Source organism: Peromyscus eremicus, chromosome 2 (assembly GCF_949786415.1).
Source record: "Peromyscus eremicus chromosome 2, PerEre_H2_v1, whole genome shotgun sequence".
NCBI lineage: Eukaryota > Metazoa > Chordata > Mammalia > Rodentia > Cricetidae > Peromyscus > Peromyscus eremicus.
The window spans coordinates 74,611,596-74,631,014 of record NC_081417.1 but is presented as its reverse complement, the minus strand read 5'-3'; the positions used below and the strand labels follow the sequence as shown (position 1 = coordinate 74,631,014).

The window sequence follows — 19,419 nt, the reverse complement described above, 5'->3', positions numbered from 1 at the left end:
ACGTATATATACATATGGTACCTCATTAAACAATGGTGTAGCCGGGCGGTGGTGGCGCACGCCTTTAATCCCAGCACTCGGGAGGCAGAGCCAGGCGGATCTCTGTGAGTTCGAGGCCAGCCTGGACTACCAAGTGAGTTCCAGGAAAGGCGCAAAGCTACACAGAGAAACCCTGTCTCGAAAAACAAAAAAAACAAACAAACAAACAAAAAAAAAACAAAAAAAAACCAAACAAACAATGGTGTAAAATTATAAAAGCCACTTTGAATTGCAACAGTTAAGAATGAGTAGGAGTCGTTGTGCATGTGGCATACACCTTTAATCCAAGCACTGGGGAAACAAAAGCAGGTGGATCTCTGTGAGTTTGAGGCCAGACTGATTTCTATAGGACAGACAGAACTACATAGTAAGATTTGTCTCAAAAAATATAAGTGAAATTTTAATGACTAATTAAGTAAATTTTAATTTCCTTAGAGCTGGAGGCAGTATATTAGGCAAAATGGTCAAACAAATCTAACTGACCAAAAGGAAATCTAGAAAGAAAACCCCTGAAACTGTTTACATGACCTCTTCCAAGGATGATGCTCAGAAGCACTCAGGATGGTCCATCATAGGCTTTCCTACAACACAGCCTCCAACAAAACTAGGCTGTCTGGAACCCCTGGCAGCAGGACTGAAGGTTGGGAAAGCACCTAAATCTGTATGTGGTGTGTGCCCAGGCAGACTTGGAGAGGTTCCTACTGTGAGACTGAATACCCTAATGAGACTGTCTGGGATGAAGAAGCGTGTCAGCAGGGCATACAGTGGGTCCATGTGTGCCAAGTGTGTCTGTGACAGGATCAAGTGAGCTTTCCTTATTCAGGAGAGAATTGTTGTCAAAGTGTTGAAGACACAACAGAGACAGAAAGTGAAATAAATATGCATCTTTTTAAAGTAATAAAAGTCAAGGCTTAGTATGTGAAAAAACAAAACAAAAACCTACAAATGAAATGCTGAAAAGCTACCCCAGGCTCACAAAATAACTGAATTCAGCACGCCACATCTAAGTCAATCTAAGGCACTATTTCACCAGTAAACATTTTTCCCCAGTTTTGAGGTGATGCATCAAGTGCTGCTATGTGTGCACAGCTTCTTTAACTGTACAGCTGAACAACTTATAAGCAGTTTTCAGAGCGAGGTGGTCGGGGCAAACACCTTTAATCCCAGCACTCAGGAGGCAGAGGCAGGGGGATCTCTGTGAGTTCAAGGCCAGTCCTGGTCTACAGAGTGAATTCCAGGACATCCAAGGCTACACAAACCCTGTCTCCAAACAACAAAAAGGAAAAAAAAAAAAAAAAAGGAAAAGGAAAAGCAGTCTTTAAATAATTTTGGAGTTTGAAATTGGAGTGAAAGCTGTTAATAACGAAATCGAGCATCTGGCTCAGACATTGTTTTACAGTAGCAATTCAGTTCTAAGGACCCATGTAAGTATGGAGGGCTAGCAACAGTAAGCAGTCTGCAGTGGCTAGTTACAATATCAACATAGGTATGACCCAGCTAGGGATACTCAGAGTTAGCAAAGTGCCATCTGGATGTGTCTAAGGGCCTAAGACAGTGCTTCTCAACCTTCCTAATGCTGTGACCCTTTAATACAGTTCCTCATGTGGTGGTGACCTCCCGCCATAAAATTATTTTTGTTGCTACTTCATAACTGGAATTCTGGTACTGTTAAAATCATTATGTAAATATCTGAGATGCAGGACATTTGATGTGACCCCCATGAAAGGGTTGATTAACTCCCACAGGTTGAGAGCCACTGGTCTAGGCAATCAGAATTTGAAATCTGTGGATTTAGGAATAAAGCTCTCACCATATCATCTAATATGTTTTTGTTTTTTCTTTAATTTCAGGAGGTGCTTAGATAGCCCAGGCTGGCCTTACATTTACTGTGCACCCAAGGCTGGTCTTGAACCCTTGATCCTTCTGCCAACACATCCTAAGTGCTAAGATACCAAGGTGTGCAACATGACCTCTCCCTGAGGCTGACTGGAAGACAGGCATGTATCAATACAATCTGCTTTCTGGAGCTGGATCAACTGTCCCCAGCTCTTTACTATCAGCACTGTCCACTGTGGTGCCTTGTGTACCAGCAAAATCCCACTCCAACACACCAGTCTTTTCAGGTCTCTAGCCTTGGACTGAATCATCATTAGCTTTCCCAGTTCTCCAGCCTGCAGAATTCCTCATACCCATCTTTCTCAACCTATCTTATTGGTCCCATGTTTCTAGAGAGCACTGACTCACACAAATCCTCTTAAGAGCTAAGGAGAAATAAGGGTGGAGTTTCCTGATGGGTGGTGGTGGTGCCTTTAATCCCAGCACTTGGGAGGCAGAGCCAGGTGGATTGAGTTCGAGGCAAGCCTGGTCTACAGAGCAAGATCCAGGACAGGCACCAAAATAACACAGAGAAGCCCTGTCTAGAAGAAAAAAAAAATGAGTGGAGTTTCCCAATTTTTACACCATGGCAAACATGACAGTTGGTCCTCCCAAGTCCACGAGTACTCACATCCACACACTCAACTTAGAGTTGTGTCACACACCTGGAATTCCAGGACTTCTGAGTGGCTGAGGCCAGAATAGAGATAAAGCCACGCCAGACTACATGTCAAGTAATAGTCTGGCCTGAGCCACATAATGAAGTGCAGACTCATTCTTCATGCCCAGCTGAAGCTGCACCTGTGCTGACCATGTACATTTTGTCTCACCTAAAACAGCTTAAGTACTTAAAGATCATTGCACTGGTACTGCCAGCCATCTGCAGATCAAGCATGGGAATTGAACAGTTTATACACAAAGACATTTTATGAGGAGCTTGGGCATCTGGAGACTTTGGGATCCTTGGAGTAGAGAGTTCCTAGAAGCAACTTCCCGTGAGTATCAAGGAAAGAATTGTGCAACATACAGGGAAATGCTATCTATCAAATACCCAAGGAAGGCAGCTCTGAAAACAAAGCCATTTAAAAGCAGTAAGAACAGGAAACAGCTTGACTGAGGCAGGAGGCACAAGTCTGGATGACAGCTTTTTAGTCTGTTCCTGGAGGATGAGTTAGGATGGCAAAGACCACACTATACACTGGTTTCTTTGGTCTTGGACCCTCTGTGCAGTGAGAACATAATCTGAGTCCACAACTATGTAAACGAACCATGCTGATAGGGAAGGCTCTCTGCAATAGACTCATGAGCCTCCTTGCAGGTCCTCTACTGCCAGTGCTTTTCCCTTACAAGTCCAAGCCTCTGTCTGCCCTCTGCCTCATCATTGCCCTTACCATTTCCTCTGCAAACTAGTCCTGGAAAAGACCCTGAAGTATGGATCAGTAAGACTGCGCTCCTCTTTCCTCTCATCCTGTACCAAGGTCCCAGGCCTCTGACTCCCAGATGCACCTACCAACTTCGTTCATTATGCCAGTGTGCTCTGGACTAATTGTCATTATCCTACTCCAAGAACAAGAACTATGTAGCAATTCAAAGCAGCCTGAGGCCAGAAGGCTAGCCACAATGGGCACAAGCTGATCCCAGTGGAGAGGCCAAGGATTTAGAAGGAGCTTCTGATGTCCACATGAGAACCAAACTAAGTGAAGACCTGAAATCATGCATCCCAACATGGCAAGGTGGAAACCACAATTTAACAAACGAGGTCAGCCAGAGAACAGGGGAAGCTGAACGTTTTCTGTAGCAAGCCAGGAGCTATTTCTAGGCTTTGTAAGTTTTCAGTTTGTTCCAACCCACAGCAAACCTCACCAGCACAAAAAAACATAACTACTAAATGTGCACAGGTGAGCATAAAACTAGAGCAACGATGAAATGGGAACACTTTCACCCCATAGAACTAGATTTTTAAATTGTTTAAAAGGTTACACAGAGAAACCCTGTCTCAAAAAACAACAAAATGTGAAGACCACTTGTAGCCTCTGATTTAGAACACACCAAAAGGATGAAGGCAGGAAGTGCTCACCCCTTTCTTCAGAAAGCAACCACTGCTTGCCCTCTGGTCTCTGTGTACTGGAACAGAGAGGAAATGGTAATTCTATGCCATCTGTTAGTTTAGTGCCTTCATGAACCTTCAGTTACAGCCCGTTAGGTATCCCAATGCTGGGTACACGTGTTGGCTGAGAACCAGGACCCTGCCACTAGCCTCCTAAATTACAATTCCTGATGAGAACATACCGGTGATGGAGGCAATGTCACTTCTCATCAATGCTTATATATAAGAATCTTAAAAAATGAGAAATGCCATGTCAGATGTGTTGAAAATACTTTATAATCAATTCCCTAGAATCCTAGCTATCTAGTACAGGGAACACGTAGTAAAGGGTGGAACATTTCAGTACTTTTAAACAATGAAACAAAATATTTGACTAGAAGATTCTAAAATAACTTTACATATATAAATTGAGGTTTCCTCGTATTTTCTACTGAGCAGCTAAACAATACAATATACTCAAGATGCTAAGTATATCTCAAACGCAAAATTCAAAAGTCCAATAGTCATTGCCATTAAGAGATTTACCCAAAACTACCCATAATTTAACAGAAACAGTAACAGGCTCAAAAGCCCACTTCACTCATGTATGGTGTTTGACTGAGGAAGAAATGGTCACACTGGCCCAAGCTGTCCTCTGGAAATCATTACTCCTACTACTTGCAGTTTTGTGTCCAAAGACAAGTTCCACACCAGCAAATTTTGCTGTCACTTTCCAGAGAGAAACAGCAGCTGCTATTTTTGTGAGCTCCAGGTGTCCAGTCTTATGCTAACATCCTGAGCAGTAAAGTAACAGGCAGAATGTCATTGAAACAAATGGAAGCACTCCCCCATCCTACTGGAAATGCATCACTCTTCTTCCCCAACCCACTCTGCTCTGCCTTGACACAAGAATGCATTTACCAACTCTGTTTCATTCTGAGACATCATGAATGGTCCACCGGAAAACACAGGGGCAGTACACCATCCAACTGTCTACCACATTTATGGAATAAATACATGAAAATTAAACATGGTATATGGTGAAGGCAAATCATGGTTTCATTTATTTTCACGAAACAGGTTGTGAGCGCATGACGAGCAAGCTGAAGAGTCACCACCAAGCTGTACTGAGCACAGCGCAGGAGACTGGGCAAGGGGTCTGCAAAGCCATCTTCTCACATGGAATGAGATGGTGGGAGACATTACTTCTTTCAATACTTTGTTTATATTCAGGAAAAGAAGATTTGACAAATGCAACAAGATGGCACGTGGCCCCTCTTACCATCAAACAGCAATACTAATGAGGGATTTTCCAAAGAAAAACTGAGATGAGCAAATTCCAAATAAAAGTCAACACTGTGATTGAGATTTTTCTTTTAATATGCCACGAGATATCTTGATTGTATATTTTCCAAAGTACTTTCCAGCCACATCTCCCGACCATACAAAAGTTTTCTCCCATCTTTAAATGCAGTAAAAGATGCTGGATTATAGGCCCACCCACCTCCTCTTTGAAAGCAATGTAATACTAATGGATTTAATGGTAATACATTCTTATCTAATGAAGACATCCACAAAAGTATCAGAAAACCAATTTTGAAAGATTTGCATTAATTTTGAACTGAATCAGCATTTTGTGGCTTTTTTAAAGGCAGCAGTTTGACTCATGACCTGCTGACAAACGCATTTCTACTGAGGAAAGGGAAGGGTAAGGAGACTGAATGCTGCATTTCTTCATTGGCCCCAAAAGTGCTAATTTCACAAAGGGATACATCAAAAGCAAACATGCAATGGTTGTTTTAAACTTTTACTGCAATACAACAATGAAGTAAACAGTAATTAGACACCTACCAATTTCCCCCAACAAACAAAGAATGTAAACAGGAAAATAACTCTGCCTATATGTGTACAGCTTCTCAAATCATGTTAGAGGGTCTCACATTCAATAATCAGGTAATTTTAAAATAGCAGTAATTATTTTCATTTTAAGAAAAGTCCCCTTTCTACCCTCCCCACCCCAAGGACTGAACATGAAGAACGGGCTTCCTTTCGCATCAATTTCATATCAATGTGAAGCAGCAACAATGACCATCAATAATTTGGCATTTCTGTTTACAGGTGCTCCAATTTCTTTTTCCAATTTCAAAAAGCCATTATCCAGTGTTGCCATAAAACAGACTGTAGATTCTAGGTAGCAAAGATTCTTTCAGAAACCAATGTTAAGTCAAAGAAAAGAGAAAGCAGGGCATCACACTAAATTTCTGGATCTAATACACTAGAGGAAGGAAACCCAGGAAATGTTATCTACTGCTTAGAAGAATAAAGACCTGCAAAGGCGGATGTTTGGTTGTATAGTATTTTACACTGTGTGGATCTGCAGCATCTGCTAATTGAAGCAGACATGCACGGTATGTATCCCTGCCCTATGTCCTAGCTCCCTCCCTCCCACCCCCACCAACCTACTACCATATACCAAATATTGTGGATATGAGCCCAAGTCACCCCAGACAATCCAGTGAACAAAGTTAGTGTAATGCACTGGTGTGAGTGTGAGATACAAAAGAGTCCCTTCAGTCTTCATCAAAGTTCTGCTGTAGAAGAAAGTTGGCAGCCAAATTCTCATTCTTCTCACAAGCAAAATATGCTTGAATCACAAGTCCTTCAGGAAATCCTAGTGCCTTTAACTGGAAGAAAAAGAAGCAATTAAACTCAACTCATCAATTATGGTCCATCTAGTTTGCTTTCTATTCTAGGGATTGCAGCATCGCCGCTGAACACCTTAACCAGTACCACAGAAAATGCTCCTGAAAATTGCACAACGTCAGCCCCACTCGAATCTGGATTCACTGTTCAACACTCAGAGGGCAGAGAGAACATTTAACACCTAGATTTAATTTTTTAATTTTGTTCCAGTAAGGAGATTAAATTAACAGGTACTATGTTAAACACCTTCTGGTACCTTCACTAAAAAACAGTAGGTAACTGTCCTGATTTAAAAGTAAATGACCACATAGAAACCTGGGCATCGAATGGTTTCAGTAAGGGAAGGGTTGAGAAAGGGGGAAAGAACACAAAAGACCTTAACTTGCAAAAAGACCAACTTTTTATAAAAGAGAATGTTTTCATTTTTTAACACAGCTTGTATCTTTAAACACTTTATACTAAAAAAAGTGGGTGACCAATTACAGTACCACTGCATGATGTTATTTTGCAATAAAGACACACAGTACTTTCTATTCATGGGTACTTAAATTTGTAGCATATTTGAAACACTGATTTCAGGTACTTAATCTCATTTATAAACACTTACTAAAATTACCTGAGATCCAATACTCGTTGCTTTTAAAGAATTTAAACACTCAAGTCAAATAACAGCTTCTATTTTTTATGAACTATTATTACTTCCTTGTCAGATGAATACCTTCCTTAACTGTCTCAATAACTTTCTATTACACACTACTTAAAAGATGACCATTAAGAACTGACAAAAAAACCAACCAACCAAAAAAACAACACAAACAAAAAACCCAATCCAGCCGGGCGGTGGTGGCGCATGCCTTTAATCCCAGCACTCGGGAGGCAGAGCCAGGCCGATCTCTGTGAGTTCGAGGCCAGCCTGGGCTACAGAGTGAGTTCCAGGAAAGGCGCAAAGCTACACAGAGAAACCCTGTCTCAAAAAAAAAAAAAAAAAAAAAAAAAAAAAAAACAAAAAACAAAAAACGAAAACAAAACAAAACACCAATCCAAAACCAATCCAACACAATAATTGATTTATAAATCAGAGTAGGAAAAAAACTAAAAATATGAACTTGTTATCTATGTTGTATCCAAACTAAAACTAGGTTAGTTGAAATAGCAGATCAAGAGACAGGGGACAATCCAACTATATACTCCAATGTGACATACTTAGACTCAAAGACAGAAAGATGTTAAAAATGTAAGAATCAAGAGACATCATACAAACAATAACCAAAACATAGCTAGAGTAGCTGTAGTTACTAGACAAAATTGTTACCAGAGATGAGGGACGTTTTTATGACTTAAAAGGGGGCCAAGAAGACATGCTAAACATATGTACACAAAACAAAAAGACTGGAAAGAAAAATTATCATTTCAGCTGTACCTGGAGACTTCAATGCTACCACTACCAGTAACAGGATACATCAGAAAGAGGACCAACAAGGAAAACAAAGGAATTAACCAGCACTATAAGGCACCTAGCCTGAGCGCAGAATGTTTAATAAGAGCATATTACAGTCTCAAATATGCACAGAATTTGCTTCAGAAAGAACGGCCCTAAAACAAGACTCAGTAAGTTTAAAAAACTGAGGTTATACAAACTAATTTCTGTGATTGTGATGGGGTGGTGCTTACGGTAGTGCTTAGGCCTAGAGTTCAGTATAATTTGTATTAAGACAGACAGACCTTGCCAGGGGTATGATTCAGTGCTCTAGAATGTATGAGGCCTTGGGTTAAATCCCTAGTGCCACCCACTAAGAGAGAGAGGCAGAGAGAGAGAGAGAGAGAGAGAGAGAGAGAGAGAGAGAGAGAGAGAGAGAGAGAGAGAGAGAGAGAGAGCGCTTTTACTTAAATAATTTTAGTTAAGAGAGCTTGGGACTATCATGGAACCCCACTCAGCGTCAGCCCTAGATGGTGGCCTCACTAGGAACTGTTTCTCAGCTCTTTCTGCCTTCCTTTGATGGTGCAAGCCATTTGTAATATTCTCTGCAGGAATACAGAAAAAAGGCAGGGGCCCTGTCCTTGTGGGCACCTTTGACTGTGGTTTAATGGTTGTGGACTCTACTCAAAGACTTTACAAGATAACCTGTGATATATTTTTAGTAGGTATTTTATGGAAAAGAGAAATTGCTCTTTTTGCTTGTCTGAAATTAAGTTCTATATAACCTAGATATATAGATGAACAAAAATCTAATGTTCTGCTACCTTACTTGTAGAAAAATTTGAATAAAGAAAATATGTGCTTCATACTAAAAGCAAAACAAAAAACTAACCCAAAGGCAAAAAAGAGGGAAATGATAAAGACTAGAGAGAAATACGAGACTTAATATTAAAAACAAAACAACAAAAAACAGTAACTTTAAAAAAAAAACTGAAAGAGGGGGACTGGGAGGAATAGAGGAGGGGAAACTGTGGTCTGGGTGTATTATAAGAGAGAAGAACCTATTTTCAATAAAGAAAAATGAAAGATCAGTAACTGACAAATTAAAAAAAAAACAAACGATAACTAAAGATTCAAATTGCTAAAGTAAGGAATAAAATTCAACAAACATAGAAACTCCCCCAAGGAAACTGAAGGCTGAAATGGTGACTGATAAAGTCTATCAGATCTTTAAATAACCAAGACCAATTCTTAAATTCTTCCAAAAACCACCCTCCACTCATTCTGTGGGGCCACAATTCCCCACAACACTAAAACAAGACACCTATCACTAAGAAACTACAATGCAGCAGCTGTCATGAATATAGGTATAAAAACCCTCAAACCCAGGAGAGTGAATCAAATATCATCTAATGGTTAGTGGGACTTATCCCAGGAATGCAACGTTGACTCAATAGACACAATAAAGTATTTCTTTTTTTTAAATCATTTGTTCTTATTATTTTATTTGCATTGATGTTTTGCTTGCATGTGTGCCTGTGTGAGGGCGTCAGATCTTGGAGTTACAGACAGTGGTGAGCTGCCATGTGGGTGCTGGGAATTGAACCCAGGCCCTCTAAAAGAGCTGTCAGTGCTCTTAACTGCTGAGCCATCTCTCCAGCCCCAATAAAGTATTTCTAAGAATAAAGGATGATAATTTGATAAACTTAGAAAAAAAATTTAACAAATGCACAACTTAGGACAAAAGCTCAACAACCTGCCATTAAAGGGAACAACTTTCTTAACCTGAAAACTCCATGGAAATGAACTAACAAATGAATTCAGCAAGACTGTGAGAATATAAGATCAATACACAAAACCAAACTGTTCTTCCATGTAACTGGTAATGAACATTTTGAAAATAAAAAGAATAATTCCCAACAGCATCAAAAAGAACAGTTCTTAGGAATATAAACTCAAGAGTAGTATAATATTTTTACTTATTCCAGCTACAGAAGACCACTGAACTACCTTAGGAAGAACTAAGTTGTTTTCTTTGAGATGACTACTACATAGTTTACGCTGATCTCAAGACCTGGGATCCTCCAGCCGTTTCTCCCAGGTGCTGGATCACAATGCTGCTCCATCACATCCATCAGATTTAAGACTGTTAACAAGGGACTCAGTGGGCTCGGCGATGCCTGCTGCAATCCCAGCACTTGCAAAATGGAGGCAGAAGAATCATGACTTCAAGGTCATCCTCATCTACATATCAAGTTGAAAGCCAGCACAGGATATTATATATCCAGACTGCCTCAAATGACAAACCCAAAAATCAAAAAGAAAAAAAACAAAAAAAGATGTAGGACATTTCTCAAAAGCATCTCCCAGTCGAACATATAAGGGCTCTAAACTCAGCCATCTTTATAAGTTTCACCCCCAGAAACTGGACAAGCTGATCCTGAGATTTACACAGAAGGATGAGGGATCTGGAACAGCCACAACAATTTTACAAACAAAATTGGAGCATTTAACACCTTCTAATTTCATACTTCCTAGAAACCTGCAGTAACAGCAGGGAAGAGTGAGGTACTGGCCTCAATGGCACATGGGTAAACTGGATCAAAGGATTAAAACTAAGCCAAATTTAACCCTGACACCCATGGACCACTGACCTTTTTTTTTGTTTGTTTGTTTGTTTGTTTTGTTTTTCAAGACAGAGTTTCTCTGTGTAGCTTTGAAGTCTGTCCTGGATCTCGCTCCGCAGATCAGGCTGGCCTCCAATTCAGAGATCCGCCTGCCTCTGCCTCCCAAGTGCTGGGATTAAAGACGTGCGCCACCACTGCCTTTTTATAGGAACCCCTAACTTCAAAGTCTTTTCAACAAATGGTGTTGGGATACATGGATATCCACATGCAGTCTCACTCATATTCATAATAAAAAGAACAAAGAATAGATCACAGACCTACACATTAAGAGCGACCTGTGAATTCTTAAGAATTAGTAAATCTTGCCGAGCGGTGGTGGCGCACGCCTTTAATCCCAGCACTCGGGAGGCAGAGCCAGCGGATCTCTGTGAGTTCGAGGCCAGCCTGGGCTACAGAGTGAGTTCCAGGAAAGGCGCAAAGCTACACAGAGAAACCCTGTCTCGGGAAAAAAAAAAAAAAAAAAGAAAGTCTACAATGCAGAAATGAGAAACCAATTTAAACCTAAGCTCAAAAGAAAATGAAAGCTAGGCATGGTGGAACACCACACCTCAGGGTCTCTGTGACCATGTAAGTGTAGGGTTCCATGTGATTACCATCTCAAAATACTTTGTTGCAAGTATGGTACTTTCCTGCCTACAAAAGTAAAAATGAGGGAGAGCTAGGGTTACTGACCACAGTATCACAAAACCTAGGTTACTGTATTGCCCAAACCTGCACTGATTCACTTGTTGAGGATAGAAAGGTAGTCAAGATAGCTAGTGTCTGATGTTTATTGTACACCACCCTCATATAATTCATATAGCTATTTAACATTTTAGGGACAGGAGAACTAAAATTTGAAATATAAAAAGACTTTGAATTAGGTATAATGCTTTACTATTTTTCTTGTGTTTTACACCAATGAAAACATTAGTCTACTAATATGTATACCTACCTGATTTATGTAAGAAGGCCCTTTGCTGTTGGGAGGGGGGCAACAAAGGACGAAAAGCAAGGGGTGGGGCTAAGCATCCTTACTGCAGTCCCTGGGACAAGAGAACCAAACTGTTTCTGGCGTACAGAAATGCTACAGCTACATCGCAGCAGGAGCCACTAGCTGGGTAGGGTGACTAAGAAATACAAATCTCGCCGGGCGGTGGTGGCGCATGCCTTTAATCCTAGCACTCGGGAGGCAGAGGCAGGCGGATCTCTGTGAGTTCGAGGCCAACCTGGGCTACCAAGTGAGTCCCAGGAAAGGCGCAAAGCTACAGAGAAACATTGTCTCGAAAAACAAAAAAACAAAAAAAAAAGAAATACAAATCTCCTTTGATTTAAACTCACCCGTTCTATAGCTTCTTTTTCCTGAGGTGTTACTTGAATGTAGTTCATGTGCCCACTTCCAGCTTCTGCAATTCCTCCACTTCCGCCTCCGCCTCCTCCGCCTCCGCCACCTCCACCACCTCCTCCTCCACCTTGACCACCTGCTTCCTGAACTGGTTCATTTAGCATCTGAATAAAATGTTCCTGGTGTTGGCTAATTTGCTGTAGTGATTTAAAAAACACAAGAAAATAACACACCATAACATACCAATCATAACTATCTTCAGGAACAAGACAATTCTAAATAAAACTAAAAAGCTAAGCCGACATGGTGATTCACACTTTAATTCCAGCACTTGGGAGGCCAAGGCAGAAGCCTCACTGTGAGTCTTTGGCTTGCCTGAATCCCATAACAATTTTGAATGTTGGGACAGTTCTATCTAAAAAAGCCAGAAAAGAAAAAAAGAAAGAAACGGAATGATTTCTTTCATTACTATTAAAGAAACACAATAGTTCTGAAAGGTTAGCAAAGAGAATGCAAAGTCTTACAAAATACTCCACTCACAAAAAAGCTACCACGGACCTAAAACAGAACTTCCTCTTTATGTATATTTCATTTTCCACACTAGTAGGCCATTCTGTGTACAAAACTCAAATATTTCCTGGTCTGAGCATAAAATGTGCCCACAGGTAGATTTTTCTAAGAGTTAATGTCTCACTAGTAGTAAGATTATGAAAAGTGGTTTACAAAATTAAACACACTCTAGCTTCTCTAATACATTAATGTGCTTCAGGAACATGAAAGAGGAAATAAAAACGTTTCCCAAACTTAATTAGTTGACCAACATAAACTGATTCAATCTTTATATCCCAACTTGTTCTTCAGTATGCCTAGCTAGAACACAGGCTCTGGGTTTAAATGTAGTCAAAAACAAACAACATTCCAACTCCATTTTCCAAATTAACACGGATCATCACCTGCAGCAACTGAGGATTCTCTCGACCTATCTGCTGTAGCAAAGCTGGAAGCAGGGAAGGATTCTGCTGGATAATTTGTCGCATCTGTTGAAACTGAGGCTGATTCCGTAAAAATTCAAGGGGGTGGCCTGAAATAGATGCAAACATTTTAAAACAAAAATGGTAAATACATATAATGAAAAGGTAGTGAAACTATACATTCAGACAGAACATGTCAAATAAAAATGACTTGAGTTCTCAGGTGCAGCAGAGAAAATAAGTCACCAACTCTCTAACCCCAGTGTGCTACCTTTGCTCTAGAGGAGTTAAACTATCAGCAAAAAGACAGAACGCTGAGAAGCAAGTTCACCCACAATGCCCTGTGAACCGTTATAGAAAACACAAGAAACTGGTGTCCTACATCAAAACAAAAGGTTATCATGTTATTGTGGTTGCTCACAAGTAAGAAACATATTATGTATATGCTGTGGGATGTTCTGTATGGCAAATGTGTTGCTGATTAGTCAATAAATAAAACACTGATTGGCCATTGGCTAGGCAGGAAGTGTAGGCGGGACAAGGAGGAGAATAAAGCTGGGAAGTGGAAGGCTGAGTCAGAGAGACACTGCCAGCCACCATGATGACAAACAGCATGTGAAGATGCCAGTAAGCCACGAGCCACGTGGCAAAGTATAGATTTATAGAAATGGATTAATTTAAGCTGTAAGAACAGTTAGAAAGAAGCCTGCCACGGCCATACAGTTTGTAACCAATAAGTCTGTGTTTACTTGGTCGGGTCTGAGCGTCTGTGGGACTGGCAGGTGAGAGAGATTTGTCCTAACTGTGGGCCAGGCAGGAAAACTCTAGCTACATGTATATACATCACATATATGGATATTTATTTCTATTTTATGTGTAAAATTAAAGTGAGACTCAAAGACTAAGTTACGTAATAGGTGATAGATGGAAATACTAAAATCTGAGCCAGAGCTGTGCCTCCTCGTTCCACTATATAACACAGAGCCCCAACTGACTGCCAAAATGAGAGCAAGAAATTATCAAAACATAGCCTTTTCAAAATTAGCAGTCTAAGCACTAAGATTCTGGTGGCTTTGAAATTCTAGTCTTTCCCCCACTTTTTCTTTTCGAGACAGGGATTCTCTATGGACCCTGGCTCTCTGGGAATTCAAACTCAGAGATCTGCCTGCCTCTGCCTCCCAGTGCTAGGACTAAAGGCATGAATGGCCACACCCTGCCTGAACTTATGCTTCTTAATAAAGTGAGCCGTCCATTCAGAACGAAGATTGAATACAAACTGTGAAGCATCTTTTTTTAGAATCAACGAGTGGAGTGGGCCCTGCGAACACAGCGACACCGGCGTGCACTACTATACACGTGGTCAAGTCTACTGTTAGCGAAGACACTGAGACTTATCCAAAGGCTCTGGGAAATGAACCTGTCCCCGGAAGTACTTCAGATCACACCATCTTACACTCTAAACTCAAGATAATCCTCGGCCATCAGAAAGAGTCACTTTACCTCCAGCACTAGTTGTTGTCGTTGTGGTGGTGGTTGCTGCAGCTGCCGCCACTGCTGGAGACTGAGGAGTTCCAGTACTCACTGCTTGGGGAGGAGGATCAACCACAGCCTGACTTTCTCTATCTCCAGGGATTCCCTGCAACCCAATTTCCAAGCTTTAAGACATCTCACAAACACACAGGCTAAATAGCATATACAGTAAAACATCTATGCTTATTAAACATCATTGTCTATGTGTAAGACACATGTCTGCTTCAACAAACACAGGTTATTTATCTTAGAAAGGATTCATAGTGTGTAGAACTCAGTGCTGTAGTGTAAGGCAGCACTCTTCAACAGACTTCCAGTGATAGATATCCTGTCCAATAACAACCACAACCCATGTACAACTAAACTCTAAGAATAAAATAACTAAAGCGTTCCACCTTCGTGGGGTTCCAGATGACTTTTTGCTGCAGAGGCTTTTGTAAGTCGTCACTCAGTAACACAAAGGATTGTATTTATAACATCAAAAACATTAAGGATAACGGTGACAGTTCTGAAATGACTCGGGGGGGGGGGGGGGGGTTGGTTGGTTGAAGAAATGAAAACAAGGCAACTCCTCTACTGACACGTTTCTGAGCAAGATCATCTAGAAAGTGCCACATATAAAATAAATTTCAAATGATGCTTTGTGTATGCTTCAAGCATTTATCTTTTTGAAATTATTACAGCTTAAAAGTGCACCCAGAAGTTTCTATTTTGATGCACAAGATTTAAAGAAATAGCAGTTATACCTATTTAAAAATCCATCCAAATCTTAAGACTTTAGCAGATGGTGATTAAGTCCATTTGCTATTAGACACGAGGCAAACTCGTTGAGGAAAGACAGGTAGTGAGCAGTGGCTAACAGTGCACCTGCACTGCAGGCCCTGGAAGCGGCTGCTTTTGATGTGGAGTCACTGAAGGCTAAGACTATCGGTCCAGGGTCCGTCCAGAGCTTCCATCAAATTTTCAAACAAAAGTGCTAATGCTGCTTCCTCATAGAGGACAACTAAAATTTTGCTCTAAATAATTCATAATAGGTTACACGAGAGGCTAAAATCTACTAAGATTTTACTCAATTAGAAAGATGCCCTCTCCAGAGCTTCACTGGTGTGTAAGGTACAACCCAAAGAGCCACTTCATAACTCACCATCATGGCGTTTTCTAATTAAAATCATTTCAGAATCATTTTCAAAAGGTTACATCTCATCAACACAAAATGTAGACACTAGGGTGGGGAGAGCAAACTATCTAGCATATAGTATTTGCCACTCAATTGTTCACTCATCTTATTTTCTTTGAAGAGTTTGATACTAAAGAGAATCTCACCATTAGAAGATATTCCACAGCTCTGTCAGGATTGTTGAAACTGGCTCTCAGGGCTGCAATTACTTGCTCTCGTTCGTAGCCCATTGACATGATCTCAGTTACCATATTCTCGTAAGACTGACCTGTCACTAAACAGGTGTGTGAGGGACAAGGAAAAAGTATATGAACATTCAAGAACATTCTCTCCACACTTCTTGACTGTATGATGTCTATAGTGTTTTCTATATTACTATGCTAAACAAAGACAACAGTATAAAAGTCAACATTTATGCAAGTAGGCAGAATGCCCTCCCATAAAAAAAGGTGCATGTTCTAATTCCCAGAACCTATAAATACATAGGTTATGTGGCAAAGGGAAGTGGGCCTGCTTATCAGCTGACTCTCCAGATGGGCCTGATGTCACTGACAATGGTCCTTAAAAACAGTGACAGGAGCTGGAGAGATGGCTCAGAGGGTAAGAGCACTGACTGCTCTTCCAGAGGTCCTGGTTCAATTCCCAGCAACCATATGGTGGCTCACAACCATCTGTAATGAGATCTAGTGCCCTCTTCTGGCTTGCAGTCATACATGCTGTATACATAATAAATAAATAAATCAATCAAAAAAAAAGTGACAAAAAGAGGGTTAGAGATGACGAAAATACAAGCAGAATCAGAGCTCTGCTGCTTGCTGTCTTTGCAGATGGAGAAAGGGTCTGCAAGCCTCTAGAATCTGACTAGGTTCTCCCAGTCTCGAAAATAACACAGTCTTACTGACTCCTTGGTATCAGTCAGCAAGAACAGTGTCAAAAGTTCTGACCTACAAAAATGGCCAGATAACAAACTGTTTTATGGCACTAAGTTTGTGGTAACTTAGAAAAGCAACAGAAAACTAAGTGTTTTTATAAGCATAGTAGAAATATCAGGTATAAATACAACAAAGAATTCACAGGTCAGGGAAGGAAACCTGTTAATAAGAGACAAAAAAAAAAAGACACAAACAAATTGGTCGTTCACTTGTAATCTCACTATTTGGAAGGCTGCTCTGAGTTTAAGGTCAGCCTTGGCTACAGAAGTTCAATGGCAGTATGGAATATAAAGACAAATCCTGTCTCACAAAAACCAAGAGACAGTCCATTTTTTTAAATGTACTTCAAACAATCAATTCTGATTGTGTAATAAGATTGTGTTTTACTTTCTTCTTTAGACACTTTGCATTTTCAAACTGATGGGAAACAAACAAAGGCTAGTAAGATACAATTTCACACCCAAGGATGGAGTTACTTGTATTGTAAGTGAGTCACTGGGCACGGACTAGCTCCAATCTCCCCAGATGGATGTTATCTTGCCTTAATGAAAGAAAGCTACACCCACTCTCAACTCACGTCTATTAAAACTATCTTCTTTTCCACTTGTGTTCTGGGTACCACTGCCTTTCTTAGCATCTCAGAAAGTGGATTTGGTTACAGTCTCCCTTCTCCACTCCCAGCTCTGCCCTCTAATTTAACTGACCAGCAGCCATATGTCACCTATAAACAACAGCAAGCACACTGGTGCAAGCAAGTGAGGGAACAAAGACATTTGTGGAGTCTGTAGATTTCCTATTTGGAAGTTTGAATAAACAAGTCTACAAGTTCAGAGGCAAATGAATAGCACAGGGGGAATCCCTACAGCATATACATGGTTATGTAGCCACTCCCATAGTCTAAATGTTTAACTATGGCCTAAAGCAGAACCACAGAAAACACATAATTATAGTCAGATATAATAAGATTTTAATAGAGTACTTGAGAAGAATGGTCTGAGTTATAGAATGGGAAGAGAGGTATCACAAAAGCCGAATGGGAAGTTAAGAAGCAGGAACTCAACAGAGCAAAGACTGCAGAGCAGAGACCATGGGATTACAAAGCAGAGAAAGAATGGATCCAGGTGACATACAGACATAAATGCAAGGGTGCTAGCATTCCTATTTGTTGACTTCTTGACCAATTCAGAAATTGTTCTGCTTCCTACAGACTGAAACACGAGCGAAATTATGTTATGCCTCTCCTTAAAAAGTGTGTGAGCATGGCTAGGCAGCAGTGGCGCACGCCTTTAATCCCAGCCCTCGGGAGGCAGAGCCAGGCTGATCTCTGTGAGTTGGAGGCCAGCCTGGCCTACAGAGCGAGATCCAGGACAGGAACAAAAACTACACAGAGAAACCCTGTCTCGAAAAACAAAACAAAACAAAACATAAAAAACGTGTAAGTAAAGCCATCAATACTATGACCAGAAATTTAAATGTAGCAGCAGCAACAACAACAAAAGGCATAATTTACTTGGCTCCTGCTCAACAGCACCAAAGCACTCTACTGTGGCAAGACTGGTAACATCCAGAACCTTTACTAGCCTTAGAGACAAGTGCCAACTGGCTTTGGCTCTGAAGCTACAGAACGGTTACCATTCTTTATGTAATCCTCTTCTCTACAACTGATGACTGTCGGTGTATGAAGTCACATGTCTTCAGTCTCATGAATGAATGCTTATTGACAGTATTTGGTGGCAGCTTTGTCCCAGGACAGTCAAAAGACGAAATTCTGAATTTGGTACACACCCAGAAAACCTACATTTTGTCACTAAATACAATGAGGATAGCAAGGAGTTAAAGCTCAACTAGCTCAGAACTAACCTGTAACCAGCATCATCAGTGCTATTGGAATGCTGCTGCTGGGGAGACCAGAAGCCAGTCACACAAGTGAGCGCACCTATCCCAGCCCTCTACCCACCATACCAAAACAGGAACAAGGATACCGGCCAATAAACATTAAAACACAAACTGTACCAGAAGGCCAAACTGCACTGTCTGACCAGTTGTTTTGTAAGTTGGACACTCACCAAGGGCACTTGTTGCATCTTCAAAAAGATTTGACCGGGAAGAATCTCCTGGTGTACTGTAAAGGGATTTAAAAAAAGTCACATTTCAAAAAGTATGCAAAATTCATGTAAATTATTATAGTAACTAATTTCTAAAGAATTCTTTAAGTATTAAAATCATCAGGTAAGTTAATCTCTTAGAGATTATTCCCATAGATTTACCTGTAGGATTTATAGTTAAGGAAAAATTTTCAATATTAAGGCTACTCCTGAGAATCTGTCATTCTAAATAACATCAAAAAGACATAAACAATGCCCTTTTCTTTTTTTCTTTTTTTTTTGGTTTTTAGAGACAGGGTTTCTGTGTAGTTTGGTGCCTTTCCTGGAACTTGCTTTGTAGACCAGGCTGGCCTCGAACTCACAGAGATCTGCCTGCCTCTACCTCCCAAGCGCTGCGATTAAAGATGTGCGCCACCACCACCCAGCCATAAACAATGCCTTTAAAGAAAACTTGCTCTAAGAAGTGAGAATGATACTGCAGTTAAAATCACCCATAAATCAAGTCATAGCAGGAGAAATATCAAAAGTAGCACATGATAAAGTATCACATGTAGAAACAAATGAGGCTGGCAA

The 19,419-nt window shown here is 40.5% G+C and overlaps 1 protein-coding gene and 1 pseudogene across 1 annotated transcript in view; one reads left to right on the top strand and one right to left on the bottom strand.

Annotated features, from left to right (window-relative positions):
* The first annotated feature begins 600 nt into the window (after positions 1-600).
* LOC131904770 (large ribosomal subunit protein eL34-like) lies at positions 601-916 on the top strand (annotated as a pseudogene).
* A 4,441-nt stretch (positions 917-5,357) lies between these two features.
* Positions 5,358-19,419, bottom strand: part of Rad23b (RAD23 homolog B, nucleotide excision repair protein) — a 49,999-nt gene continuing 35,937 nt past the window's right edge. Inside the window, exons 5-10 of the mRNA XM_059254368.1 lie at positions 18,808-18,863; positions 15,956-16,083; positions 14,603-14,738; positions 13,085-13,212; positions 12,128-12,328; positions 5,358-6,684 (exon numbers count right to left, since the gene is read on the bottom strand). Of these exons, the coding sequence (XP_059110351.1) occupies positions 6,571-6,684; positions 12,128-12,328; positions 13,085-13,212; positions 14,603-14,738; positions 15,956-16,083; positions 18,808-18,863 (763 nt within the window). The 3' untranslated portion in view covers positions 5,358-6,570. The remainder of the gene's footprint in view (positions 6,685-12,127; positions 12,329-13,084; positions 13,213-14,602; positions 14,739-15,955; positions 16,084-18,807; positions 18,864-19,419) is intronic.